The 26,962-nt window shown below is 36.7% G+C and overlaps 5 protein-coding genes, 1 long non-coding RNA gene and 1 pseudogene across 13 annotated transcripts; 4 read left to right on the top strand and 3 right to left on the bottom strand.

Moving 5' to 3' along the window:
• The first annotated feature begins 295 nt into the window (after positions 1–295).
• LOC122403927 (unconventional prefoldin RPB5 interactor-like protein) lies at positions 296–2,855 on the top strand. 3 transcript variants are annotated; one of them, XM_043407735.1, is made up of 7 exons: positions 296–867; positions 995–1,244; positions 1,317–1,463; positions 1,524–1,671; positions 1,912–2,031; positions 2,125–2,506; positions 2,715–2,855. In XM_043407735.1, exons 1-7 carry the CDS (start codon positions 808–810, stop codon positions 2,826–2,828), a joined length of 1,221 nt encoding a protein of 406 aa, XP_043263670.1. In that variant the 5' UTR covers positions 296–807; the 3' UTR covers positions 2,829–2,855. The 3 variants fall into 3 exon arrangements, with proteins under 3 accessions (XP_043263670.1, XP_043263669.1, XP_043263668.1); XM_043407734.1 differs by having other exon boundaries at positions 1,912–2,506; XM_043407733.1 differs by having other exon boundaries at positions 995–1,463; positions 1,912–2,506.
• A 1,488-nt stretch (positions 2,856–4,343) lies between these two features.
• LOC122403931 (pro-resilin-like) lies at positions 4,344–10,583 on the top strand. 3 transcript variants are annotated; one of them, XM_043407737.1, is made up of 4 exons: positions 4,344–4,963; positions 6,497–6,676; positions 8,792–9,098; positions 9,185–10,583. In XM_043407737.1, exons 1-4 carry the CDS (start codon positions 4,943–4,945, stop codon positions 9,355–9,357), a joined length of 681 nt encoding a protein of 226 aa, XP_043263672.1. In that variant the 5' UTR covers positions 4,344–4,942; the 3' UTR covers positions 9,358–10,583. The 3 variants fall into 3 exon arrangements, with proteins under 3 accessions (XP_043263672.1, XP_043263674.1, XP_043263673.1); XM_043407739.1 differs by lacking the exon at positions 4,344–4,963 and adding an exon at positions 5,671–5,775; XM_043407738.1 differs by lacking the exon at positions 4,344–4,963 and adding an exon at positions 6,072–6,286.
• A 909-nt stretch (positions 10,584–11,492) lies between these two features.
• LOC122403929 lies at positions 11,493–14,428 on the top strand (annotated as a pseudogene).
• On the bottom strand, positions 11,548–15,714 carry LOC122403936. Its single transcript, XR_006259659.1, has 3 exons — positions 15,581–15,714; positions 14,438–14,544; positions 11,548–11,720 (listed from the first exon to the last, which is right to left on the bottom strand). It is a non-coding gene; the product is annotated as an uncharacterized LOC122403936 (long non-coding RNA).
• On the top strand, positions 14,935–18,401 carry LOC122403928 (beta-ureidopropionase). The gene is made up of 6 exons (XM_043407736.1): positions 14,935–15,062; positions 15,672–15,865; positions 16,379–16,629; positions 17,170–17,558; positions 17,795–18,112; positions 18,184–18,401. Exons 2-6 carry the CDS (start codon positions 15,759–15,761, stop codon positions 18,268–18,270), a joined length of 1,152 nt encoding a protein of 383 aa, XP_043263671.1. The 5' UTR covers positions 14,935–15,062; positions 15,672–15,758; the 3' UTR covers positions 18,271–18,401.
• A 154-nt stretch (positions 18,402–18,555) lies between these two features.
• On the bottom strand, positions 18,556–22,366 carry LOC122403921 (peregrin-like). Of its 3 annotated transcripts, none has more exons than XM_043407726.1 (8): positions 21,974–22,366; positions 21,433–21,715; positions 20,506–21,349; positions 20,082–20,279; positions 19,835–20,009; positions 19,345–19,757; positions 18,927–19,292; positions 18,556–18,867 (listed from the first exon to the last, which is right to left on the bottom strand). In XM_043407726.1, the coding sequence occupies exons 1-8, from the start codon at positions 22,094–22,096 to the stop codon at positions 18,687–18,689; spliced, it is 2,583 nt and encodes an 860-aa protein (XP_043263661.1). In that variant the 5' UTR covers positions 22,097–22,366; the 3' UTR covers positions 18,556–18,686. The 3 variants fall into 3 exon arrangements, with proteins under 3 accessions (XP_043263661.1, XP_043263662.1, XP_043263660.1); XM_043407725.1 differs by having other exon boundaries at positions 18,559–18,867; positions 20,082–20,381; XM_043407727.1 differs by lacking the exon at positions 20,082–20,279 and having other exon boundaries at positions 18,557–18,867.
• Positions 22,367–22,977: 611 nt separating this feature from the next.
• Positions 22,978–24,148, bottom strand: LOC122403923 (small nuclear ribonucleoprotein Sm D3). 2 transcript variants are annotated; one of them, XR_006259657.1, is made up of 3 exons: positions 23,678–24,148; positions 23,435–23,605; positions 22,978–23,350 (listed from the first exon to the last, which is right to left on the bottom strand). XR_006259657.1 is itself a non-coding variant. In XM_043407728.1 (2 exons), the coding sequence occupies exons 1-2, from the start codon at positions 23,991–23,993 to the stop codon at positions 23,493–23,495; spliced, it is 429 nt and encodes a 142-aa protein (XP_043263663.1). In that variant the 5' UTR covers positions 23,994–24,148; the 3' UTR covers positions 22,978–23,492. The 2 variants fall into 2 exon arrangements, 1 of the variants encoding a protein (XP_043263663.1); XM_043407728.1 differs by having other exon boundaries at positions 22,978–23,605.
• Positions 24,149–26,962: the final 2,814 nt, after the last annotated feature.

The raw sequence follows: 26,962 nt of genomic DNA, 5'->3' as shown, positions 1-26,962 counted from the left end.
AAAAGTTGGACATTAAACATTGTACATTTCAATGTATGCAATTTATCTAATTGTTTTGGTTCCTTCTTACTCTTAAACGTCTTTCTTGTTAGCGTCTGGCATTCTCTCCGTATTTCCAAATGGCACCACTATTTCTTACCAACTACTAAATATATTAAGGGATTTATTACAATGGCGGGAAAATATCTATTACAGCACCATCTACGGCAGAACGCCCAAGTTTGTTGAAAAATAGTTCGTTCCTTCCAACGCCAGATGCCGCCCCCAATATAATAGATCGAAAATTATCTTTTCTTTATTTATTTATTTATTTACAACAGTTAAGTCTCTTTTAGGAGCATAACTGCAGTTAAAAAATTTAGATTTTTTAATATACTTAATATACATTTCTGAAATTATTACTATGTATTTAAATTTTTGTGGTTATGTCTAGGTTAAATTGGATGTTTCTGACGGAGTGAAAACGCATCGAAAACGATAAGAAGCGCCTTGATTTTCGGTTCTTTGTAATAAAACACTTTTTTTAATCAACTACTGGTCGATAATTTACTAATTACTCTTTTCTTGGGATTAATTGATGGGATTACTTTAGGGCTCAATTCTCTATAATTTTATGAGATTGGATGAAATTTGTCAGTGTAAAATGTTTCAAGAATACTAAATTATCGTATTTGATAAGTAATGTTACTCTATTTAAACGTATAATAAAAAAAAATAAATATTATTATTAGTCTAAATAACCTTGTCGATTCAATTGCTTGAAAATTAAAATTAAAAAAAAATATTGTTAGCCTTAAATTTCCAATAATGAATGTCGGTGAATCACAAAATTTTCAACATTTACTCCTGGATCAAGTTTTTTTGAAGGTAGATTTGAGTAAGAATAAAAGAATTACTTATTAGTTCGGAATTGCAAGGATTTCGATATTCAATCTTTGATGTATAGCGAATAAAATTAATTTTTCATATTTTGAGTCTAATAAATTTTTTTAAGGGTATACAACAAAATGAACAGCTGCGAAAAGTATGGACAGCTTACAGAAATGGTCATTTGAAAGTTTCTGAAGCATTACAAGTTTTTCAAAAGGATGTACATGTAAATTGCATGGTTCCGATTGGAAAGCGAGCACTAATGAAAGGAAAGCTAGTTCATACTAACGAGGTTTTAGTTTGCTTGGGCGACGGTTATTTTGTCAAGTACAGTGCTTCTGGTGCAGAAGCTTTGTGTAAACGAAGAATACAAGGTATCGATAAACTAATTAAATTAAATTTTACGATTGCAAATACAATTTACATAACGGTGATGTTTCGTGTAGAAGCGGAGGAAACATTGAAAAACCTAGACATGGAAAGAGATTTGTACGAAACTAGAATGGCTATAAAGGAAAGTAATCTTTTTGAAGATTGTTCCAGCAGAGAAATTGTAGAACATTGGAACAAAGATCAAGTGGAAGAATGGAAAAGTAATGATTTTTTTCAAAGTTTTTCTTAATTTATGTACGTGAATTTTTGATTTGTTGCAGAGAAACACAGAGTAAGTGAGAGGGAGTACAATAAAAAACTGGCAAAACTCAGACAAGAGGAACAAAAGAAGATCCAGACGGAGGAAGATCTATTTCATAGGCTCGATCAGCTGGAAATTGAGGAAGAACTGGCTGATGAATTTAACAGGTAATCTGTTTGTTACTGTTTAGGAGCATAGTTAATAATAAATTGAATTTTCTTTGGAAATAAAAGGTTGAAAGAGGTGGAAAGAAAAGGAATGAGAATTACAAGCATTCTATACCATATTGATTATTTAAATATTCTATATTTTACTAAAAATTAAATAATTAGTAATTAACTTTCAGTCTACAATTTTTAAAAATTTGTACGTTATCCTTGTTTAATTTGAAATATTTTTGATTATAGACTGGAGGATGAAAGATACCAACTCCTTGGAGAGGAATCCTACAAAGAAGGAGAAGAAGAAGAAGAAGAAGAAGAATTAGAAGAAGAAGAAGAAGAAGAAGAAGAAAAAGAAGAAGAAGAATTAGAATTAGAAGAAGAAGAAGAAGAAGAATTCTATGAAGAAGCTGAAAGTTCTTCAGAAAGTGAGAAGGAAGATTCTAAACAAAATGAGACACCTATTTCCACTTCTGAAAGGAATAAAAAAGAAATTGGACAATGCAAAGTAAGAAAATCAGTTTCGTTCGTGGATCAAGAAGATCTAGTAAATAAAGAAGTTAAAAATACAATAAAAGGAAGAAAAGAAAGCGAGGACATAGAAGATTTGGAGGAAGAAGTTCTTAAAATAGAATTTAGTCATTCTGAAAACAATGCAGTTACTAAATCGGACGACGATTCTATTAAAACACCTGCAGATATTTGTAGAACATTTTTAAAAGCCAAATCTAATTTGAAGAGGTCTCCTAACGATATTCCTGTTAAAATTGCTTCTCCTGATTATAGTACAGAAGAAGAAGATGATGAAGAAGCGTGCACGAAATATTCTACTTACGAAACGGTAAGAATATTATCTATTTTTGTTGAATTTTAGGTAGATTAACAGTATTTCAACATAAAGACACCTTTTAAAATTTGAATTTGAAATTATGTTATATATGACATTAAAAATAACGTAATTTTCGTTTACAATTACTTCGACACTTATTCGTATTCAAAGTGAAAAAAAACAGACAGACAGAAAATGATAATACTTTTGCGATTTCTAGGTGGTGAAAGACATTAAAGAAAGAGATTTGTCTCTGAAAGTAGAAGCTTCGAAGGTAGATGAAGAAACTAGACCAGTGAGTAGATTTAAAAAAGAACGTAAATTAAAAATGTAGTAATTTAAAAATGTTGTACAATTGCTTTAATACCACTGTCTTTTTTAATAAAAAAATATTTTCTAACGAAACATTGTGTTTTGTTCTTGTTTTTCATGCGGTAGCTAAGGAACTCGAAATAAAGAGTAAAATTTTCATTAGTTTTACTTGGAAAAAATACCGTGAATGTTCCAAAGATGGGTAAATTATATTTGATGAATCTAAATATGTATAAAGGAAACTTTGATTTTTTTTAAAAAAATACCAAACAATCATCATGGATGACCAGAGTTAAAATTTATTTGGATTTATTTAAATCATCCACAGTTGGTTAGATGTTGGACAACAGACTTGAAGAGAAGTGGTTCGTTTATAACACATCCCTGATTCGCTTTTAATCTCGATGGCCGGGGAACGAAGAGGCTCGGTATGGCAAAAGTGACGAAATAACAAACATTTTGTTAGACTCGCAATGAGCGAAGCCTTTCTTAATTCATTATTCACATCATGATGTTTCATAAGAAACTAGGTACATTAAACATCGTGCATAGACAAGAGATGACTGAAATCGTCCGAAGGATTGTTGCATAATGTCGGAATGAATTTAGAGCATGCTCCATTGAAGCTATGACGACCTTGTCCATCATGCTAGCTCGGGGAAGATTATCAGATTGCTTTCAGCCATCAAGAAAGTACTGGAAGAGACTCATTGTCAGTACCATTGTGCAATAACAATCCTCCAGTTAGAAATTTAGTTTAATTCGTGTTACGTCACGAATCTATGTTTGTGTTCGCATTGTTTGTTTTAATTAAACAATTTTTTATTTTCTCTCATTTTTAAAGCGAATTCCCATCTTCGATAATAGTTACTTGATAACGAAATTTAGTTTCAAAGGGGTATTTTAAGATTGAAAAATCGATAATTAACACTTTTAACAGTTTTTTTCTTTTATTTTAGTACACGGTATAGAACTATAGTGAATGAAGCCCATCTCAATTAGGAAAGAATCTTTTTAAAACGCGTAGAATGGCCGAAATTATGGAAATGATAACAGAATGTTTTCTTGGTGTCCCATGGCAAAAGCAAGTAGACATGGTCGTTAATTAAGCAAATGGTTGTGCAGGGAGCAAGGTGTTTATCGCAACGCTGTAGCTTCCGTTTCGTTGACGTAACGGAGAGCAACAATCGGGGAAAGGTTACGAAAGGAATCGAAAGTGAGAATTCGCACAGTAAATAAACAATAAACCAGTCTTGATTAGGTCCCGTTTGACTCGTTGATTCAGGAGATTAGATCGATGCCACGATTAGGCCCCCCATTGTCATAAACGAGATCAACGATTATTAATCACGTTCTACTCTGTAATCTGACGAACCGTTCTCAGATACCGGAAAATCAAATTCGACCATTGGGTATAACAAAGTTTGATCTATTTATCGATGGAATCTTTAAAGAATGTTCTTGTTAATTGTAAAACATTTCTTCCAACAGGCATTACATTACAACAACAGTTCCATCTACTATCGAAGACAATTCGAATTTAGCGAACACCGGATCTAGAATCCAGTTTTATGTTGGATTTATCTCTATTGCACATTGCTTTTTATCTCTGACAGTTTCGAGGGATGGGTACACGTAATTCCAACAGGATTACACGATCTACCGAAACTTTCGATTCGCCGAAACTCAGGATTATGCTCCGTAGATGGACAATGGTCCTTAATTAGGCCTCGATTGGCTAATTAGCAGACGAAATGCTCGAGGTGTCCCACGACGGTGAAGCAACTAGCTTTCTCCAGGGTGGAAGACGCGCTGCGCCTCTCCCGCGTTACTCTCATACCGGCCCCGAAATCATGCTCCGGGGATTCACTAAATAATGGGAAGCAATGTTCTCGCACACGCGTTCACGTTCCTATGTGAACTAGAGTACACGCTGACAAAGTGGGAGATCCTACTCGGATCCAGGGTCCTCCTCCGAGTCTAGATCAGGTCCCAATCCAACACAGGAAATGAATCTTCGTAGGCGTACACCTAGCTTAGCTCTCTATATATAAGCTACCTAGGAAGGAAAACCGTCAACCATAATTCAGCAATTCGTTAGACAGTTACTACCGGGGATATTTACTTGTTTCGAATATGGATAGGATAGTGCGACAGGTAAACATGTTTCATAAGTGTACTCGGGTGTATTTCGGTGCACAACGTGCTTTCTTCCACGACACCATTATTATAATATCTATGGTGATAGTTTTGCTTGCGTTGTTAGTTTGTGACCAGTGATTCCCGATGGAAACGTTTTTTCATTAGGGCCCCCTGTAATTTCATGCATTTGTTCAAAACATCATAACTCCTGAACCGATTGGACGATTTTAATCTTTCAAAATGCAAACAACGCGTATTCTGGTGAAGAATATTTGGAGATTCCGACAACGTGTGAAAAGTTGTTCCTTAGCCCCGTAAAGTGAGAAAAATTAATCGAAAGGGGTATCTGGTTACTCGTATACCTCGTCAGTGATTCTATTCCTCGCTTTTATCGCTTCATATGTAGGTATAGTTCAATTATCTGGTAGTACATTTGATTTTCCGGCATTGCCCCAGTACCGAGTATGCCGGATGATAATAGTAATTTTACTGTATGTACGTATAATTTATTTTTAAACGGATCGGTAGATCGTTGAAGTATACATGCATATGTATATCGATTACTATGGAATTTCTAGCCCATTCCCGTTGAATTTACCTCGTTCCATAATCGTTCCGTAATCTTCCATACGTAACGAACGATCTATCCATCCCCTAAGGCAGTTAAACAGTATATCAATAGTAGTATCGTAGACAGATAAAAGTGTTGTAGAGTGTTCCGAGTATGTATGTTCCGTGTAAGTTCGGTTCGAAGTGCAGTTGATCGGTTCATCGGTTGTGACACGATGCACGGGGTACGGTAGTAGGCTGTTGAATAATTTCATTATGTAAGTGTACCTATTTGCTTGCGTGTACTCATCTCTGTTAATTCACTACGCTGCTGGTTTACACGCGAGAATATAAATAACAAACAACACGAACATTTCGCAAGAGGGTACAGCACAACTATTCTTACGTGTTAAATGACACGATCATCCACGCTACACTAATTGTTGCGTGCCTGGAGCATTATCGTTAATAATTGGATTGCAATTGGGAGAGATTGCTCGAGAACAAGTAACGCGTGTCGGCCGATTTTGTAAAATGAAAAGTGTTGATCGTCTCTACTGGCTGTACCTATGATCCGTTTCTTCTGTTCATATTTGCGTTTTAATCTGGCACTGATTTCGAACGGTACCGGTGATGCAATCTTCGCGGAACGTTCTCACGAATCAAATGGTAGGAAAACAGTTTTATTTCTCGCCTACGCAACGGCGAGCTACTTTTGATCATCTCGCGTATGCCTGGGAATCTATGTCTCATCTTTTGCTTCCACTCTTGCTTTAACGACTTTTACCAGTAATTTCGACAACACTTTTCATTTTTATTCGCGTTCCACTCGTAGAGAATTTCCTGCGACTTTAGTGAAAAATTTAGTAAATTTTGAGTAAAATTAATACGTTTATTTATTAAACACCGGAGCATCCCTGGTTTTTAAACTCTAAAATATCTTATAGTTTACTACGATATACTGGTTGTTAATAGATATTAAAAGAGACTAATTTTCAGGTATCGCTAGCGTTGGTGATTAGTATGGGAATAGTGTATTGCGAGCCTCCATTGAGCAGTCAATACGGTGTGCCAGGAAACTATGCTGGCAACAATAACAACCAGGGCTCGTCTAGTGGAGGAAACGGTTTCGGTAATCATCACTATGATAATGGAAACGACAACGATTACGTTGATCAGGTCAGTAATCGTGTTAACTCTTAGTTAGTATCTCGCGATTACAAGTTTAAAATATTTAAATTCCATTTGGAATGATCGAAAGATTCAAAGGTACTTCTATATGTACAATATATGTTAACAATAAAATTTCGTACAACTTTTAAGGAAATAAGATTTCATCAATTTTCGTCATATCGTTTCATAATAAATAGATGCGAATAGATCTGGGTTACCTGCTGTTTCTACAAGTAACATTGAACTTTACAATCTAGTTACGTAAATATAGAACGGATCGATCGATCATTGGCTTCGATTATGCTTTGTACTTTTAATGGCATGGGATCTACTGGTTCGATCGTGAAACAACACGTACAAAATAGGTAATGATCGTTGAATTTTTCTACAGGGAAAACTATTTAATTTATACTAATTTACAACTCTGCGTTGCTATTTGTAAATAATCGAGAGGAAGAAATGAAGAAAAAGGGAAAATTTTTCAAAATAAATCCTGCCTCATTTCCGATCTACGCTAACAAGCTGAGCTTGCTTACTGAACGCCAGAAAATGGACTTGTCAAGCTTATTCATAATTGATTTTCATAATTGCTGAAAAATAGAAAGAAACAAACAGGCTCGAGGATCGTTTAAAAACGAGACCATTTTCTAGTGTCCACGACTTAGATCGTTCCCTACTATTATTAAGCAAATTTCTAAGGAAATTTCTAAGCCTGAAGCACCCTATAACTCGGTTGCAACACGCACCAGTAAACCACTCCTTTACCGTTGCAACGCTGACGAAACCTTAATGCGCTCACCTACAATGTAAAGAAGCAGTTGGAAAGATGGTAAAGCATTTTAACGTTCGAAATAACGTATAACGCAAGATAATTATTTATTTTTTATCTCCGTTCGATTCGTTTAATTATACGTACATTACTAATAACAAATAGTATGTGTATTAGTTTATGCACCATTTGTAGGAAAAGTCTTTCGACACCTTGGCTTTAATTGTTATTATCAAAGTTTACACGTATTTTGTCTCTCGATTTACCAATTTTTGCATACGGCTGGAAATAAAAATATCTCTATTGTAGTAATTGATTAAAATTATCGGACAATCGTGGTCTGGTTTCCGATGGTTGGCAACAACAGTATTTCGTAGTTGGTGAACGCCGTGAGCGACCGTGGCACTTTTCCGACGCGAGAGATTGATGATTTAGGGAGATGAGAGGGAAGAGTATGAAATACTGTTGCAATAGTGGAACGAAGTAGCCCGATTTTCATAGACGGGGGTACAGAGGATGCACGGGGAGCACATGGCTGAGAGGAATCTACTTTTCAGCGAACGCATCTGTCACGTATGAAATCAGGAATGCTGGACGCCGCGCCGTAACTTTCCAAGGATCGTAATAGAGGCCTCGCGTGCCCTCGATAATATAGAAAAAGACAGTCTAGTCTTTAGAAAAGGGTAAAGTTATTCTATTGGGTTTGTAGAAAAAGATCTCCTACTTGATAAACATTGCTCCCGAAGTACATGTAAACGATGATGATGCAATTTAATCGATCCGTTTAAAGTAAATAAAAAATACACGGTACGTCGGGACTGAGGAACTTGTTGAAATAGAAAAAGCTGTCCGTGACACGCATCCAAGATCAGGAAACCGCATGGACCCCGTGTCCCTAAATGCAACACATTCGTGTGTGGCGTAAATCCGCATCATGATGCAAGAATATTAATAGGACGAACCGCGACCGCGAGCATAGTCCACGGTAAATCGTTAGTGCCGATTAGCTAATCGATCTCGAGAATCTAAACGGGTCGGTTATAAGCGAATCTGCCCTCAAATATTCTCAAAGAAAACTGTTTCTCTTTCGAGTCGGTTAAACTATTTCAACCATACCAACAGCCTATTCGTGTTTAAACGCAACAAATATTCTTCTACCGTAGATGTTAATAATCGTACAAAAACGTAAGGAGGTTGAGAAACATTCTTTCGAGCCAATATCGTACGGGTTTTTTTTACAACTTTGGAGAAATTGTCATGGGCTGAAATTGTCTGTTTAAAGTAAATTTCGAGAAATATTATTATCTCTCCAACTTTGAAGAAATGAAAGAAATGTAAAAAATGATTTCCAGCCGATGTCGTACGAGTTTGGTTACGCGGTGAAGGATCAGGCAACCGGAAACGACTTTGGTAGACGAGAAACCAGCGACGGCGAAACGGTTCGAGGGGAATACAGAGTACAACTGCCCGATGGAAGGACGCAAATAGTGACTTATACCGCTGATTGGAGAACGGGTTTTCACGCAGACGTTAGGTACGAGGGTACCGCTACCTATCCTGATCAGTACAACACGCAGAACAATGCTAACAACAACCCTACCGACCAACGGTTTGGTCTCCAGGGAAACAATATTGCCGCTGGATACAATGGAGGTCGGGGTATTTATCTATTACTTTATCGACTTTTTAAAACAACTAGATTACTATTTTATCCGAATTAACTTTCGTATACTTTGTCGTTTAAGGGACCAACAACGGAGGATACAATTATCAATCCCCGAATGGAAATTACAACAATGGAAACAACAATTATCAGTTCGGCTCCAATTCTTTGGATAACAATTACAACAATTTTGGGGCTCGAAACGGTTACAACACGCAAGTACCATCGACCATGTACGGACCAGCGTTCCATTGATCTTTAGTTTAGTTTACTATTTCAATTGCAAGTAGGATAAGAAACATCCTGTAAACACTACTTATTTTGTAATAAACCGTTTCCACTATTAACCGTTTCCACTCGGTTGACTGTCCCCTCTGACAAACAAAGATATTGTTCGTTCGATGTGATTATACATATAGGAGAAAATACGTATGCAGCGATCGTGCCTAGTATAGGTGCCATATACATACATACGATACAATAGATGTAGACATGTACATAGAAAAGTCTTCCGCATCGCAATGATTATGCAATCGGCGTTTATCCCCGATTACGGAGTACATATTACTCGCGTAAAAACGTTCGTGAATCCTCCATTCCTACCCCTCGGAACTCTGTTTTGCGCGCGTGTGTCAGCGGTAATTAGTGATAATTATGTCGGGATTAATTAGGCACTACCCGGGTATCGGGTTCTAACGCAACCTGCCCGGTTACGAAATCAGATTAAGAAATGAATTAGCACCGGCAGTCGTAAACACCGGGGCCGAAGGGGAATAATTATAATAAATTGACGGTACCATCCTCGCGCGTAAACGTGCCCAACCAATGCGAGATATATCTATATCTATCTACCTATATGTACATATGTATCTTTGCGCAATGACTGATTAATGGGACGATCGATCGCCGATACTAGAATCCTATCGCGAGAGATTTAGAGAGGCGGTCGGGGCAGGGGCCAGACCGGGGGCCGGACCGGGGGCCGGACCGGGGGCCGCGCGCCCGATATTCTGGGAGCTTGACACTGAACCGAGTTAGGTCGAGGGGTGGTTGTAGATTAGAACTAACCACCATATCATTACTACTAGTTAACGCCATAATAGTTGCCGTTTAATCGACGAGTTGATGGTTTTTATGGATCATTTAAAAAGTTTACAATGCATTTTGCATACCATCGCGTGTCTCTTCTACACTCAACTGTCCTCGGTTCAGATATTACTTTATTTCTCGACTAATAATAGTTGGATTCGATTTTGTAACATAGGTGGTAATACGTTACGTCATCCTCTTTTTTCCCCCATCGATTTCAAGACGAACAAATTACGTATAATTTTCTCCCCACCGAAAGGACAAGTTATTTCAACCATAATCGCTCCGAGAACTCTATACGAAATTCTAATAATCCTAATTTTAATACTTCTCGACTAATTATAGTTCCCACTATAACACTTTTCTACAGTTTTCTTGAGCAGAAAAAAGAAAAAAATACCCACGAATAAGAAAAATGTTATATCCATGCGCAGGAAATTGGATCAAGTTTGTTACGTTGACAATTTTCCGGCCGAACAATTTCGGAGAATCACTATACCGGAACAGTGGTGTAGAAATAGCGTTATAGAGGAAAACTAACGGTTCGAGCATGTTATATAACCGGCGGAGGGTAGTCTTAAGTATGTTTGACGCGTAGATATGCGTCGGATGAGCTCTCCTGCTAATCCTTTATCTTCTGCCTCCGCTCGTTCAATCACTCGCCGAGCCTATTTCTTCATCCACCTTTCATTCGTATTACAAGTTAGTAATTGGTTCAGCACATTCGAGCACCGAGATTTCAATCTTCGGACTGAGGAATTTTTCAACGTCCACATAGAAACTCAAAAGAAATTTCGCAAAGTTAACGGACACGACTTCCTTCGATGTTTTATTTTAATAACCAACATAATATATTCCAGAGCTTCCTGTGGACTTAAAACGGGGTCAGATGTTGGAATTACCGACACACGTGCACAGAGTTCAAAGTTATAACCATATAAAGATTATCAATTTTTTGGAAATTTAAAAACCTTCGAATTAATTTGACTTGATAAATCGAATTGAAAATTTCAATAGAGAAACAGATAGAGAATGGGAAATTACCATTTGTCAAGACCCTTTGAATCGAGAGAATTTCGAGAGAATTTCGAGAGAATTTCGAGATAATTTCCGGAAAAATAAACAATTTTCTAACAAGCGAAATTATTGTTCCCATCTTTCAAGATGCCTTATTTCCTCAAGATGCTAAATTTCCCAACATTTCCATTGATTCACTTTTTTCATTTAATTTTGATAAATCAGAAATTTGTTAAGCTAGTTGAAAATAAAACTGCAAAAGGAAAGAAGAGTCATCACCTGAGGATGTTGACGATTTGGAGGATAGCCGAATGAATCCGGGCACCAAACAGTCACGTGCGTAGATCCAATTAAAATTTAAAGCTGTTTTAGCGATGAACGGGATGATGCCTCTTCTTCTCTATGATGCATCGCCGAGTGAAGGGAAGATGGGCTCCTCTCCACCTCCCACACCCACGGACGGTCATTCTAATACGCTGGTTAATACGTGGATATGCACCACTAAGGATAAACTGTAACAAAGGGTCGGTACGGTATATAAACTCTGCCTGTGGATCATCTTCTCTAGTTCGCTCCGCATCTTCGGTCATAACAGCAATATGAATTACCACCAGGTAGGCTATCTATCCTCCATGGCTATGGTTCCTACTAACCGCAAGGCTAACGTGTCGACAATGGTTTCCGGGTTTCTCCTTAAATTCATTCCCCTCTTTATTTTATCGCTCGTTAATTTATACTATTTTTATTAGGGTTGAAAATTGAAATTCTCTATTTAAACCATTCCCGATCTACTATACGAATACTTGGCCAATTTTAAATGTTTGGAATATCTCATAGATAGAACGATTCGACTAATATCAGTACTTTGATTCGTCACTCTATATGTATACAATACTGGCACTATTTTGTTTAAAATTTCAATGCTCTTACACTTTAATCATTCGCCGCAACGTCTTCCTTTAAACATTTTACGAGTATTTTTTATGATACGAAATAAACACTTTGTCACCGAAGGCATATGCACATTAATTGTATATAATTAATCCTTTATTGGCCGTATTGCTTGAAAAAGTGGATAATTTTTCACAAGCGCGTACGCAAGTTCGAGTATAAAATGATTCAGAATATTTCTAGACAAGTATAGGCTCGGAAAGTAGTCCGAAAGGGTTTGGAAAGCAACTTTGCCCGTTGTACGTTTTCGAAAGAATGTCCTTAAAGAGTAAAAAGACGCGAGGTAACTAGAAATCGTTCAGCAATCATCCTCGACTCCGGTAAGACATTAATTTCGACACACACGAATTACGGTCCGCGAATCATTGGCTTTCTATTTGACTATGGCATCAACGTAGCGACTCTTTTCATTACTAACGACGTCCAGTTACGAAATTCATCCTAACGGACAAAACGAGGAGCGTGACTGAAACGCATCATCATCACCACTGTCTTTAACTACTTGCGATCCGAATAGATCTTTGGAACACGTTACTACGCATCCATTGAAAATTCTGTTCGCTTTTAGCATGTTAAATTTACACTATCAACCGCTAATAAGCTATTAAGAGTATTGATAGTTTACAGACAGATCCGATATGTATGTATAGGATGGATACCTATAATCATACATCCTATTATTCATTCTATACTCTGTTTTAGTTTTACGTATTCCATTAATTTTCCAATACTCTATCTCAAGTTGTGCTTTTCATTTTTACTCTGACGCGTACCTCTACTACTCTATATACATATTTTATTTTATTCTCTGGCTAATTCTATGCTTCTACTTCCACTCGCTGTATCCTATTCGACGAGCTTACTATTGTTATATTCGTTTGACAAAGCAATTGTTAGAAAACAGCAAATCGGTCGCATTACAGTTAACGGAAGTGCTGTTGGTGCTATCGTGTCTCAGCAGTAATGCACTGGCTGGACTGCTGCCGGGTGGCGGCGCCGGTGGAAGTGGTTACCAGTACAACAGACCAGGTGGAGGTGGATTCGGCGGCCCAGGTGGATTCTCCGGGGACGTAGGCACTAGCAGGGGCAGCGATTTCGCCGGTGGTTTCAGGGGGAGACCATCCGGTTCCTACGGAACACCAGGTGGCGGCGGTGACACCGGTGGTTTCGCCGGACGACCATCCACAACCTACGGAACTCCTGGACAATTTGGTGGTGGCGGTGGCGGTGGTGGTGGCGGATACCAAGATGGAGGTTTCCAAGGTGGTTACGGTGGTTTCGGTCGCGACAATGGAAGGGTAACGTTATTAATAGACAGAAATTTTAATTGAAAATCGGTGAAATAAATTTTCCGATCGATCGATCGAACGATTTATGTGGAATTTTACAGCCTCAACCGTACAACTTCCAATACGAGGTGTACGATCCTCCAAGCGGCAATGATTACTCGCAACGCGAAAGTAGCGACGGTAACGTGGTCACCGGAGAATACAGAGTCCTGCTACCAGACTCGAGGACACAGATCGTTAAATATATGGCCGACGATGCGAATGGGTACACCGCGGACGTTCAGTACGAGGGTCAGGCCCAATTTTCTCGCGGGGGTGCTGGGGGATACCAAGGGGGTGGAGGTGGAGGGGGATACCAGGGTGGTCAGTAGAATTTTAATATTACTAGCAATGGGTTCTCGGAATATAAGGAATACGTCCTTGTTAAATAAGCGAAGAAATATTTTCTACCAAATTAGAATCCTTGTAGATTCCTTTTATTCATAAATTCCTATTTTTGTTATTCTAGGTAGGGGAGGAGGATACGGAGGAGATGGCGGCAGTAATCAGTATTTACCACCGCGATCCAATTATCGTTAATAACCGGCTAGATCGTGCATCACCATCAAAACGAGACACATCTCCTGAATATTGGACGACAACCGTCACGGACCTCCCTCGTTTACAGCTTTCTACTATTACACACTCAAATAATCTTACACCACAGAGTCACATGCACATTTACGTTAATAATCACCCACTGGTATTTATCTGTATATCTCGATTAGGATAATTTAACGTTTCGATACGCAAGTATACGCCCCCGCGTATTTATATCTATACGTTAACTTTGTACATGGTAATTTTTTTTTTATTATGAAACATACGCTTGTATCTTTCTGCTAAGCGATCGTCGAACCTATATACTTGTGTATGTATTTATGTCAGCTTGTAGTAAAACATAAATTAAATACTCTTTCTATTTAATTAAACGTGTTACAATTACTTACGCACACTAATGCACAGCCACGTGTAGATACATGAGCTCCTCCGGCGCTTTGGGGACTGGAGAAAAAAGCCGGCGAATGTGAACCTTTCCTTATCGTTCTCGAAATATCTGAAATCCGACGGCAAGAATTACAATTCGATAAACATTAATTAGATCCAGACTAAAATTCTTTAATACAAACGACAATTTCACCAGAAATTTTTCATTTATCGCTCTAAAAAAAATAAAAGAATCACGGTTTTACACAATACCTTGAGAAAAAATCGTACCACAGTCGTAAAGTAAAAATAATTATAAAAAAATTGTTTGCGATAAACGAAAAAATGAATTTTATAAATAAATTTATTTGTGTATCGCTCTCGATGACCGACGATCCAAGGTCAATTTCTCTCAAGACAAACAAGTTTACATATTATTTTCAATAATTGCCTTCTGACACAAACATGTTTAAATTTATCGACTCGTGATAGTAGATAGTGCACCGTTAAAGCACTTGATAAGAACATACATACTTCGTTACGCGTCGTTAGTCTTATCAGTATACCGATCTTGTGTGCATACACGCTTTCTTTAACCGTGCCACTTAAAGTGGAAGATTACCCAAACTGTTCTGCGTTTCGTCAAAGGTAACATTTTATCTTAAATAACCAGATATCTCTATTGTTTTCAACTTACAAAAATCTTAAATATATCATGGTTTAAAAGTTTTTTCTTAACATTTAACGATACAGAAGGTATTCAAGTTACACGTGTATCTACCGAGATTTAGTACCCATCCAAGGTGATCGAGAAAAACATTCTCCAATGTTTTTCCAACAACTTTAAAGAGAGTACTTTTCAAACCAAAAATATTTATTCTACAATTCGTATCCGAGCAATTTTAACTAAATGAATCTGTTTTTTCCAAAAAATCACCAACCAGGATTTAATATTCTATCGATATTTATAAAAGAATTATCTTTCGTTCAAGATAAAATTGATACGGTTCGATCAAAAATACAAATATTTATTCCAGGATATAATTAAATAACTCAAGGCAAATACCAACGTAAATAATTGAGTATAATCTTTTCTTCGATTCGTCTTAATATCATACGGTTTTTTGAAAGATTTACGACTAATTGACGAAAATTAATTATCTTACCAAACGAAATTGTTTTAGAACGAAGATAAACGAACGTTGTTCTGATGTTTACGCGAACTAATTCTATATATATTCTGTAAAATCGCTGCAGGCAGCAATCGTTTCCAGTCCACCGCACGAATATCGGCTCGCCATAACCTAAAATATTCGAAGAATATCGAATAAATATCATAACAACATGAGTAAGACTATATTCAACCACACTATTGACGACATTTTGGAGAAGAATTTGCCAGAAAAGGAATTGGCCGAAGTGAAACGTCTTTTATATGGCGGTGAATTACAGTAAGACTCGTTATTTCCTATTTATTTCTTCTTTCACATGATTTTATATGTAAAATTTATAATACACTAGCCTGGTGTCTTAAACATACCACAAATAAAAATACAAGACTTTTAGACCAGGACTACACGGACGTTTTGCCGGGCATCAAACTCGTTGAAAAAACGCCCGTGTAGTTCTAGCCATAGACGTACCGACAGAGAATAGATTCAAAATAAAATCCATATGGCTGTTACTGCTTACGTGGTAATACAGATCATCACAATTATCGAGCGCTGATGGTAAATTCGTAATTTTCATTCAAATATTTTCCTATGGAATTGATTAAATATTATCTATAGAATCGATATATTATTATTATTATTATAGTTGCTCTGTTAAATTTTTATTGCATAAAAAAAAGAAAATATATGTGTATACACATGTATACAGACAGTTCTCTAGATAGTTTTAATTGTCAAATGTATACATATATCATTAATTTACTATTCATTAATAATAATACAAATTGCTAGGGATTTGGAGCTTCCAGAATGGACAGAAAATGTGGAATTGGATGTAAAAGGATATGTAATGAACGGAGAAGTCCAGGAACAATTACGTCCTCCGCGAATCGTTAGAGTCGGACTTATTCAACACTCGATAGTTTTGCCAACTACAGAACCATTGCATAAACAGAGAAACGCTCTACATTTGAAGATCCAAAAATACGTTAACCATGCAGCTGCTTGTGGCGTCAACGTTCTTTGTTTACAAGAAGCTTGGGGTATGAAACAATTTAAAAACTCGACGATGAAGTTTTAAATATCGAAATTATGTATATACAAAAGCTTCTAAACTATCATAATAAATTAATTGTCGTCAAACTGAATGAATTTCTCTCGATAAATCGAAAGTTTCTTTATAGTTTTGTTATCTCAAGTTCCGTTAACAAGATAAAATCACTAATATTTCATGAACTTTGGCTATTATGCTTAAGAAGAAACTAGATAATATACAAATTGTACGTACATTGGCTAAAACTAATCTAAGAAAATTGTGCAAGACTATTTCGCACTTTAAATAACTTCAAATAGAATAAAAAATAAAACAAGATAACACTCTACAATAATAATAACCGTATCTTCTTGAATGAAGTGTCAGAGATGATATTTTTGAATGACAAATTTGTTTCAGTCATTTTATAACTTTAGCAGACTAAAAAGTTCCCCCAAGCTAAAAACGTTCTAATTTTAAAAGCTGTGATTAAATCGTAAAAGCCAACTTCAATGTTGTGTATTAATAAGAATTGTTTACTCTGTTCTAGCTATGCCTTTCGTGTTCTGCACGAGAGAGAAATATCCATGGTGCGAATTTGCGGAAGAAGTAGAAAATGGACCAACAACGATATTGATGAGCGAGCTGGCTCAACGTTATGGAATGGTGATCATTTCTCCGATCTTAGAAAGGGACGTAGAAAACGGTGACACATTGTGGAACACATCGGTGGTAATTGGCACGGACGGAAAAGTGATTGGGAAACAGAGGAAGAACCATATTCCTCGCGTAGGTGACTTCAACGAGTCCACATACTATATGGAGGGCAACACTGGACATAATGTTTTTGATACTTGCTTCGGACGTATCGCTATCAATATTTGCTACGGACGCCATCACCCGCAGAATTGGATGATGTACGGTCTCCATGGCGCAGAGGTGAAATCATTTATCATTAATTGCCACTGTTTCTAACAAAGGTCAATAATTAAATCAATACTAAAGTACTCGATGGGAAATATCGATAGTTATTTAATAGTTTTGATACTATCAATTATTCGCATTCAAACACAAAAGTATCGTAATAGATATGCATATGAAATCTCGATAGAAATAATGTTATAAATCTTTATCGATTTATGTAAATCCACTTTACCTTAATTTAATTTGTCTAGATCGTTTTCAATCCGTCGGCAACTACCAGCCACACGTCGGAGCCACTTTGGTCCATCGAAGCAAGATGCGCAGCCATAGCGAACAGCTACTACTCTTGTGCCATTAATCGAGTGGGAACAGAATTGTTTCCCAATGAGTTCACGTCTGGAGATGGTGCTCCAGCTCATCACGATTTTGGACACTTTTACGGATCCAGTTACATCACAGCTCCGAATGGAACCAGAACTCCTGGCTTGAGTCGTTGCAAAGATGGGCTTCTTGTTTGCGAACTGGACTTGAACATGTGCCGTCAGATGAAAGACATGTGGTGTTTGAGAGTAAGTTGACGTTATATGCAGTAATAAATTCCCTTCGATACGATTGTTTAATTTTGATTTCCAAATTTCAGATGACTCAAAGACTCGACATGTACGCCAAGGAACTTACAGAGTACGTGGAGAAGAATCTGAAATTAAACAAAGAGGCGAACCAATAAATAATGTACATTTCAAACTAGACTCTCCATCGAGTTTCTAGGTACCAAACAATAAAATAAACACATATTTTTGAGATCACGATTCACAGACTACTTTGTATATCCTGCCTCGCAATATTCCATTTGAAATTTAGCAAAGAGACGAAGCGATGAATTGTATATGGTCCAAACTTCCAAACTAAATCTCTTTGCTAAGTTTGTGCAAACTGAAAAAGAATTTCACAGGACAGAATTTCAGAGAATATCATATAAATACTGATTTCCTCAATTTTAATTCGCTCACTATTTAAAAAACATTATAAATAGAATACTGGGAAAGTATGATTTAAGTTAAAACTTGATATCATTACAATTCTTTGTACATACTTACAAACCCTTAAACTAAATTACAAATATCTTATCGGAACTCTAAGAAATTAACTGGTTGTTCCAGTATTCAATGTTGTGTTATGAGTTTGCTTGCGATAATGAAGAGCTTCTTGATATGCCTTTTTCACAGCTTTTCTGTCTGCTGGTTTTCGTGATTCTATTAATTTTGCTTCGTCCAATTCTTGCGAGACTCCCAGTTTCTCCAGTTTTTCACCAGGTAACCACTGCCTGCAATAATTAAATATTTAAATACCAAAAAAATGACTATTCTACGTAAAGCGATTTACCATGTTCGTTTGGTATCGAAGAATAGAACCAAGAATACAGGTTCTTTATAATTGACTGCAAGAGCTAATACGTCGTCAGGTGGCGCAGGAATTGGTACACCCTTGTGCACCGTTCCCCTAGGCGTATTAGGATCGATGATCAAAGCTGGATACCAAGGATAGCCCCGACACTTTGCCCAAACAAGCTGCAGAGCTTCTAAACCGTTATTCGTTGCCTGTTTGCTTTCTTCCTTCTTTGCCTCATCGATTTCCTGTTTTTGTTTCTCTTCGTCCAAATCGGGAGTGCTGGATCTGCTCGTTGAACAGCTGCTACAGCTCGATGACTGGCTTTCGCCTTCTCCAACATCACTGTCCATTGTTCCACTTCTACAAATGCACAACTTTAATAAAATACTTGCGAGAGACACAAAATGTTTACCTGTAGACTTTGAAGCTATCACTCTGTTTCTTCCTGTCGTCTTCCACAACGAACATCTGATTGCTCTTGCTGGCTCTTGCCCTGGCTTTACGAGTAAAGAGAACTACGGTTCTTCTATTCACGCCTCCCATTTCCTTCTCTCCATGCAGCGTTTCGATTTCTCCGCGACTTCGATTCGTACGATCTCTTTTTCGGGATTTAGAGACAGTTTGTTCAGATTCGCTGACTGGATCCAAGTCAGGATAATCTTTGCGAGCCTGTTCTATCAGAGTTCCGCCTTGCTCTTTCATTTTTATCCCAGCTCGATAGAACATTGTATCCTTGCGATTGTATGCCAGACAATTGTTTACCATTAAGTTGAAGTCTGCTTCAAAAGCTCCTATCGTATCGTATTCTTGTCTTTCTACTTTATCCTGACGCAGCAGTTGACAAAGAAAAAATTTATAATTGTTATAGAAACGAAAAGAGTGACAGCTTAAGGCGTAATTACCCGCATTGTGGAGAGATCCATGGGACGGGACACGATTTCTAAATAGTCTGGAACTTCCTTTGTATTCACCGGCTGACCAAATACATCGTTCACGTCCTTCACTTTAATGGCTTCTAACAGAGTACGCAGAATACTTTCTAGGGGACGCAACTCGAACCACAAGCACTTCTCTTTCCTACAAGATTATAGTTGATTAAATTTCTAGATTAACCAATTTCCATTGAGGGTCTCTTGCTTGAAACCTTACACTTTGAATAATTCTTTTTTCAATTTTTCTCGCTTGCGAACCAGTTCGCACAGAAGTCGAGCTCGTTCCAGATCCTGACGCAAACATTGCCAGTATTTCAGTTGACGATACAGTTCGCCACGCAATTCACCGTCAGCTGGTGGTGAGGAATGATCTCCAAGCGGTGGTGGCCTGGACTGTGGATGCGAACTCTGAAGTCTCCGCAAAAGTGGAACACCATTTCTATACTGGCGTTTCAGAGTCCAGTACGCTATAAGGCGCTGTATCAGTTGACTTTTCTTAGGCAATCCTTCTGCTAAGCTAATGATATCATTACGTTTTAGAACTTTTATAGTAAAAACACAGAGAAACATCAACAATCTTAAAGCTCTTAAAGACTCGAAGAAGCAAGGTCCATATAAAAATTGAATTTGTAAATCAATACCTAGCAATTTCCTTGATTCTTTCAGGCGGAATGGTAGGAATGGAGATAACAGGAGCGGAGGAGCTCTTCTTGTTGGCGATAGCTCTTCTTCTGGCATCTGCAGGATTGGTGGAAGGTTGGTAATCAGGGGGAGTGTGCGCCTCGCAGTAAGCAGTCTTTTGTACCAACATCGGCTCTCCGTTGGCTGGTTGCACTGTCCTCATACGCATACATAAACCAGCCTGTTGCGCACAGGTCACATGAAATGCAGCGTAACAGTTGCTTTTGTGACACTGGATACAAGCACCAAATCCTCTGCGCTTGCACACGCAGCAAGTGAGTCTCCAGCGAGCAGCGGGAATGCTTTCTATACTGTCGATAGGCTCCAGGAACACGGTGTTCGCGAACCTGACTTCTGGTATCCACAAGGCACAGACTACATGGGCCCATGAAGCTGGACGATCCGTCTGCTTGAAAGCTCCACCTCTGTTAGGGCACAAAACGCAATCTACAGCTCTTGAAGGACTTTGTAAGCATCGTCTGCACAGCCACTGGCCCTCTGGAATATATGGTACACCGTAGCAATCTTGATGGACCGCAAGATTGCACATATCGCAAAATAAAATTGCATTGCTGTTTTGACACTCTCCATCCATGCAAATACAACACACTGCGTCTTCGTCAGCTGCCACTCCTCCACCACCATTGGTTTGCTGCTGGAAGTACGATTCTTTCTCCAATCTGTCCATTAATAGTTCAAAAGTGTCAGGTTCCAGAGGTGGTGTCAGCCCAGAGGCTGATCGTCTTTCATTCACTATGGACAACCATGCAGTGTCCTCTTCATCCAGATCATATTCCACCTCCCCTAAAGAAAGACTGTCTTTATGGAAGACTGAACAATTCTCAAGTGCTTTGTTGCGTTAAGTTATTAACAGAAATATTGCTTACCATCCAGCTCTTCGCCACTGCGTTCCATGAACCTGATGTAAGAATTTGGTAGAGGTTCAGCTTCTCCCAGCTGCTGTTCGTATCCTTCTATTTCTTTTACCATCGCAACGGGTAAACTGTTCAGCACATTCTTTTCGTCCTTTTCTTTGTCCATCGATAGATTGTGGCCTTTTTGTATCATGCTTTTCTCGTCAAAACCGTTTCCTTCTAATGAAATGATTGGCACAGAGTCTGCAATACCTATTTTAAATGTCTTATGCGCATCTTCTCCAATCGGATTCACCTTAAAGCAAACCACAGTCAGAAATTAGGGATTTTTTAACAAAATACTTGTAAATATTGGAAAGCTATCATACAATGAATTCTTCCTTTAAAAGTGCATTTAATACTATTTCTTATATAATAGAATCTTGACCAGCAACTGACAACTATTTGGAAATTATAAAAATTAATACGCAATTGCTACTAATTTTACAGTGTTATCTTTTCGTCACAAAATAGTATTTACAGTAATAATTCGATTGAAAATATTATTTCATACCAAAACGAATTTCGTAGATTCTTGCAAGCTTTGTGTTTCTACGTTCGTGGGACTGGAGCACTCGTTATTCATTCCACCGACTCTGTTTCTGCCCTTCTTTTTATTCGATTGCGGTGTATTCATTTTCTTTAAACTAGTTTGTGTATTGTAATAGACGAACTTTAAGGTTATGTCAACTAAGCTTCGCTTCAAATCCTACCTAGATACGGTTTACCTCACGTTGTCAAAGTATAGTAATGAATTTGCATTTTCCACGAATATTAAGATTGAGAAACTTAATAATTTGTTCATTTTCTTTTCCACATCCGAATTTAGTACAGAAATGCTCAATAAAGTTTAAATTGATACAATGTCTAGAATTAATCAAAGATGCCAAACGGAAACCTCGCTGCTATTCCGCGAACTTTTCATTCCACTTTCCCATACTATGCGAGCTCACGCGAAAAGAAGTTCGTAAAATTTCGGAAAGTCGAGAGAGACAAACTGACACTCCACCTCTCTCTTGATTCTCCGAAGCTGCCCGAAGAGAGCGCGTATGCACTTCGGACCATCTCGGGGGAATCGAGAGAGAGAGAGAGAGAGAAGATAAATGTGAACCTTTCCTTTTCTAACATATTTGGGGCGCCATCTAGCGTTGGAGGAAACGAACTATTTCTCAACAAACTTGGGCGTTCTGCCGTAGATGGTGGTATAATCGTAAAGTGGCGCGTACTTTTGAATTTAAAAAGAATCAGCTATGGAGTAAGTTTATTAAATAGACATACGTTGTTGCTACATGAATTTCGCTTGTTCTTTGAAACAATTCGCCAGAGTTACCCAATCGTGCACTATATACGCACTAGAAAAAGTTGATAATATAATCCTATTTGATCCTGTCCCATCTATGCAGTACTAACAAGGAGAAAAAAACCCTATTTTCATAATTTTTTAATTAAAATTTTTTATTTAAATCTTCAAAATGATGCATCCCTCATTTTAAAATACACCCTCTTGAATTACAGTAACAACTAAATGTATGCATGTTCAAATTTAAATTAAATTCTGCTAATGATGGCTAACATAACTCGAGATCTCTTGAAAGAAATTAGCAATTGTCATATACGATTGTATAATAATTTTCGAATTTTCTTAATACGCAGAATAGTCTACTATTACACTTTTTTAATAGCCGACGGCTATTAAACTCAAAAAAGATAAACTTTTATGTTTTCCCACGATTTGATGGTTTTTCAAGATACAGGAAAGTATGTTGTTCTTGGTAAAATTCAAATGATAAATAACCATCTTTGTTTAATGATGTTTAAAGTGTTACTGTTTGTAAAGTCTGTTCACAGAGTAATCACGAAATATAAACAAGAAACAATTGTCTAATCGGTTCTAGAAGAAATAAGACAAATGTAGAGAAAAATATGGAAAAAGTGTTCGCATGGATTTATTGATACTCATAGAATTTAGTCTTACGAATGTAGAAAGAGGCACAGGCTTAAGTCAACAGTTCTCCTTTTTACAATTTTACAATTTACCCTCGTCCTCTTCCAGCTTGGGATCCACCAGGCTGGTTTTGTTGATTAAGCCATGGAGCAGAACCGGTGCCCCTACCCCTCTGATTCTGTCCTCTGCCCCTTCCACGAGCTAAACAAAATTTAATTAATGTCTCAAAGAATTGCTAATGATCAGAAATTTCTAAAAGTTTTCTAGACGAACCTTGAGCACGCAAAATGGCGGATTTTCCCCTGCCAGCAGTTCCCGAGCCTTTCCCACCAGGCCTCTTGAACATTGGAGCATTTTTCAACATATCTGGCAATATGAGAAACCTAACTTTCGACCCTCTGATGTAAACGTTTTCCAACTGAGCCTCACGGCCATCTCTATAGGTGACCGTAATATTTTGCATTTGACAATTCATATTGTCTTCGGCCTCGATTAGTTTTCCGCGGTAAACTTCACCGGTGTTCGTTTCACAGGTTACGGTGTGACCCTCCGCTTCGTGGAGTACCTTTATCGGTACCCCGATCGACATCGCGGCCGTCTTGATTGAACAATATGAATATTACGATCCGAAATTCTGATTGATGGATTTGATATACGAAATCTGTACGTTCGAAACTGTTTTGTGTATCGAAATGTTTTAAACGGACAACTTAACCTCACTGAGCTACGCGGCTACAGACTCTAGTCGCGCTTGGATCACAAGTGGTAGGGGACTTCTGCGCATGCGTAATTAGGAACAAAAAACGAACAATCCGAATAGAAATTTTCGAGCATTAGAATAAGAATTTTATTTATATAAAGTATTATTATTCTTGGTTGCTACTATTAAAATGTTACCAACATTATAATAGCAAATAGACTACTCGAACGGAGAAAGAAAATGATTAGAATGTAAAAATTATGATGATTAAATAAACTGCGAGAATAAGTCATAGCGATAAATGTAATAATTACTTTTAAAAAAATTAATAAAAATGGTTAAATTTTGCTACATTTACATGAGAATGACCCCCCCTCAAAAGAACCATCAAATTAGCCTCTCGATGAGGGGCGATAAACGGGGATTAGGTTAAACAATATGATATATGCGAATCTAAAAGCGTGCCAGAGGATGGTAAATCGTAATGATGGTAATATATTAAAGTCGACGTTACGTTTTTAATCGCTTAAAACTTACTAATATCAATCGTAATAATTACAAGCATCGTTACGTCCTTATATAGTCAGCCGAGCAGCGAACGTCGCTCTTTACTTCTCGGTTACCTACGTTTTCGCTTCAAATTTATCTTCCAACTCAATTTTTCCCTTTTGTATCATTCACTCCATTGATTCATTCTTTCATCGTTCATTTCCTTTAACGCTAGAACTATCCAAGACTGATTTATTTACCTACTTAAATGAAGATAAAAATTACTTTTTCTTCTGAAAAAAATAAACATTATTACACATAAACTTTGCTTCAAACCAAACTAAACATATTTTTCTAGATCTACTAACATTGTCAAAGTTAAAATGACCTAATCTTTAAATTATATATAATTTTTACACAAAGAGCAAGAAGTAAAGAAAAGTACTTTGTAAAATTAATTATGTATAATACTTCGATTGGAGTTACAAAAATTGAAAGCATTGAAAATGAAAAATTATTATAAAAAATGGTAGAACAAGTCATTTTGATCCTCTTGGTAGATCTAGTGTTAATCTAGTGTTCTTTCTTTCTTTCTTTCTTTCTTTCTTCTCTCTCTCTCTCTCTCTCTCTCTCGCTCGCTCGCTAGGCAAGATAATTATTTCCGGATAATCGCGTTACATCTTAGAAAAATATGCTATGTCTAAAATAGGATGAAGGCCTGAAGGCAACTGTTCTCGTCGATATTATTGATAAATTCTTCGGTGTGTGCGTACCTTCGATTAAATTTAATTCTGCCCCGACACTTTTTTCATTTATCTTCATGAAAGGTGTAGTCAGAACAAAAATTATTAGCATCGATAACAAAACGAACCGATACTCTTTTCTGTGGCCATCAGAATTTTTTTTTTTATTGCTTTTCGTCGAGGGAGGAGAAACTGGAGAATTAATAATCATATTTCACGATTTCAATGTGTTGATATATTGATTCTTAGTTATTTCCAATTAGAATTTTTTTCAACACTATTTTTACCAAAAATCCAAATTATTTTCCAAAGTATAATCGTTTTTCCTCATTTGATCTTTTCCATAATAATTTCTAAAATTAATTTATCCCCTTTAACATTTCCCTTAATTATTTTATCCACAATCTCATTAGACACCTTTAAAATTGGAATAGTGTTAATTATTCTAAAAATTTGTTCAAAGTTCCAATATAAATCTAATAAATTGTTAACAAATAATATTTCTGAGCATCTTTTTGATTAAAAATTTGGGATTTACAGAAACTTGGATTGATTCTATCGAAAGAATACGATTGTTTATTCGCATAATTTCTCCCTTTTTCGATTATACAAAAAGTTTAAAAAAGAAATTCTGACGAGTCTCGGGCCCGCACACGCATTCTTCCGACGTTTATGCTCGGTGATCAGAATACAATAATTTCACTAAAAAAGGACTAACTATAATGTGTGGTACTGAAATAAAAACGATTTAGTTTATTCTACAAACGTAATCAATATTACAGTAACTCGTTTGATCACGCAGAATCGAATAATTCGTTAATTAAGGAAACGCAATTATTTCGAAGACAGTGGTTTTATTATTTAATTATTTATTTACTTCGTTTCTCGACCCTTTCACGACTATCGATTCACACGTTTCAAAGAAAACTCACAAATAATAACCGAGATTTCGTTTCTATTTTTTTCTTTTTTTTTCTTTTTTATTGTTTTTAAGTATACTAGAGTTATTTAGTAACTAAAATTCTTTAGAAGAGGGTTCTTTTAGAGATTAGGACTCCGGACACGCTGGGGAGACAAATTGTTTCAACAGATGAACTTTTAACACTAACCATACCCATTTTATTGTTTTTCTTCTTTGACCGAGTTTAGAATCATTTTTGTAAAGTTTTTTCAAAAACTTTTTTTACTTTCTTGTAGCTACAGGTCGAATTATTTTAAATTTCGAATAAAATAATTCTGCATTCACTGTTTCACAATAAATAAGTAATAGTTAGTTTTTAAGTAATTTAGATACATACTTTTTTTTATTTCTACATAACTTTAACAGAACTGATAATATTCAAAAATATTCTCGTTTGCAGTTGTCAATGTGTTAAATTGACCATTATTTGCAAAATTGGGCAAAATAACTTTTACTTCAAAATTAAGTCTCGGTATGGCTAGTGTTAAAAAATAAATATTTGGAGAATTATTGTTGATCAAGATCGTATATTAAACGAAATGTCCATAGTTCCACATGATCCTAATATTAATAATTGCTCTTAAATCATTAAGAAATCACAAAGTTTAAAGGTACCATTAACAGAAATAAAATAAGTTTTCGATTTCTTTTTAAATTAGATAAAT

The sequence above is a fragment of the Colletes gigas genome, unplaced genomic scaffold, assembly GCF_013123115.1.
Source record: "Colletes gigas isolate AHSC1104 unplaced genomic scaffold, ASM1312311v1 Colletes_gigas_Sc00085, whole genome shotgun sequence".
Lineage (NCBI taxonomy): Eukaryota > Metazoa > Arthropoda > Insecta > Hymenoptera > Colletidae > Colletes > Colletes gigas.
The sequence above is the reverse complement of the archived record's forward strand: the minus strand, read 5'-3'. Positions and strand labels throughout refer to the sequence as shown.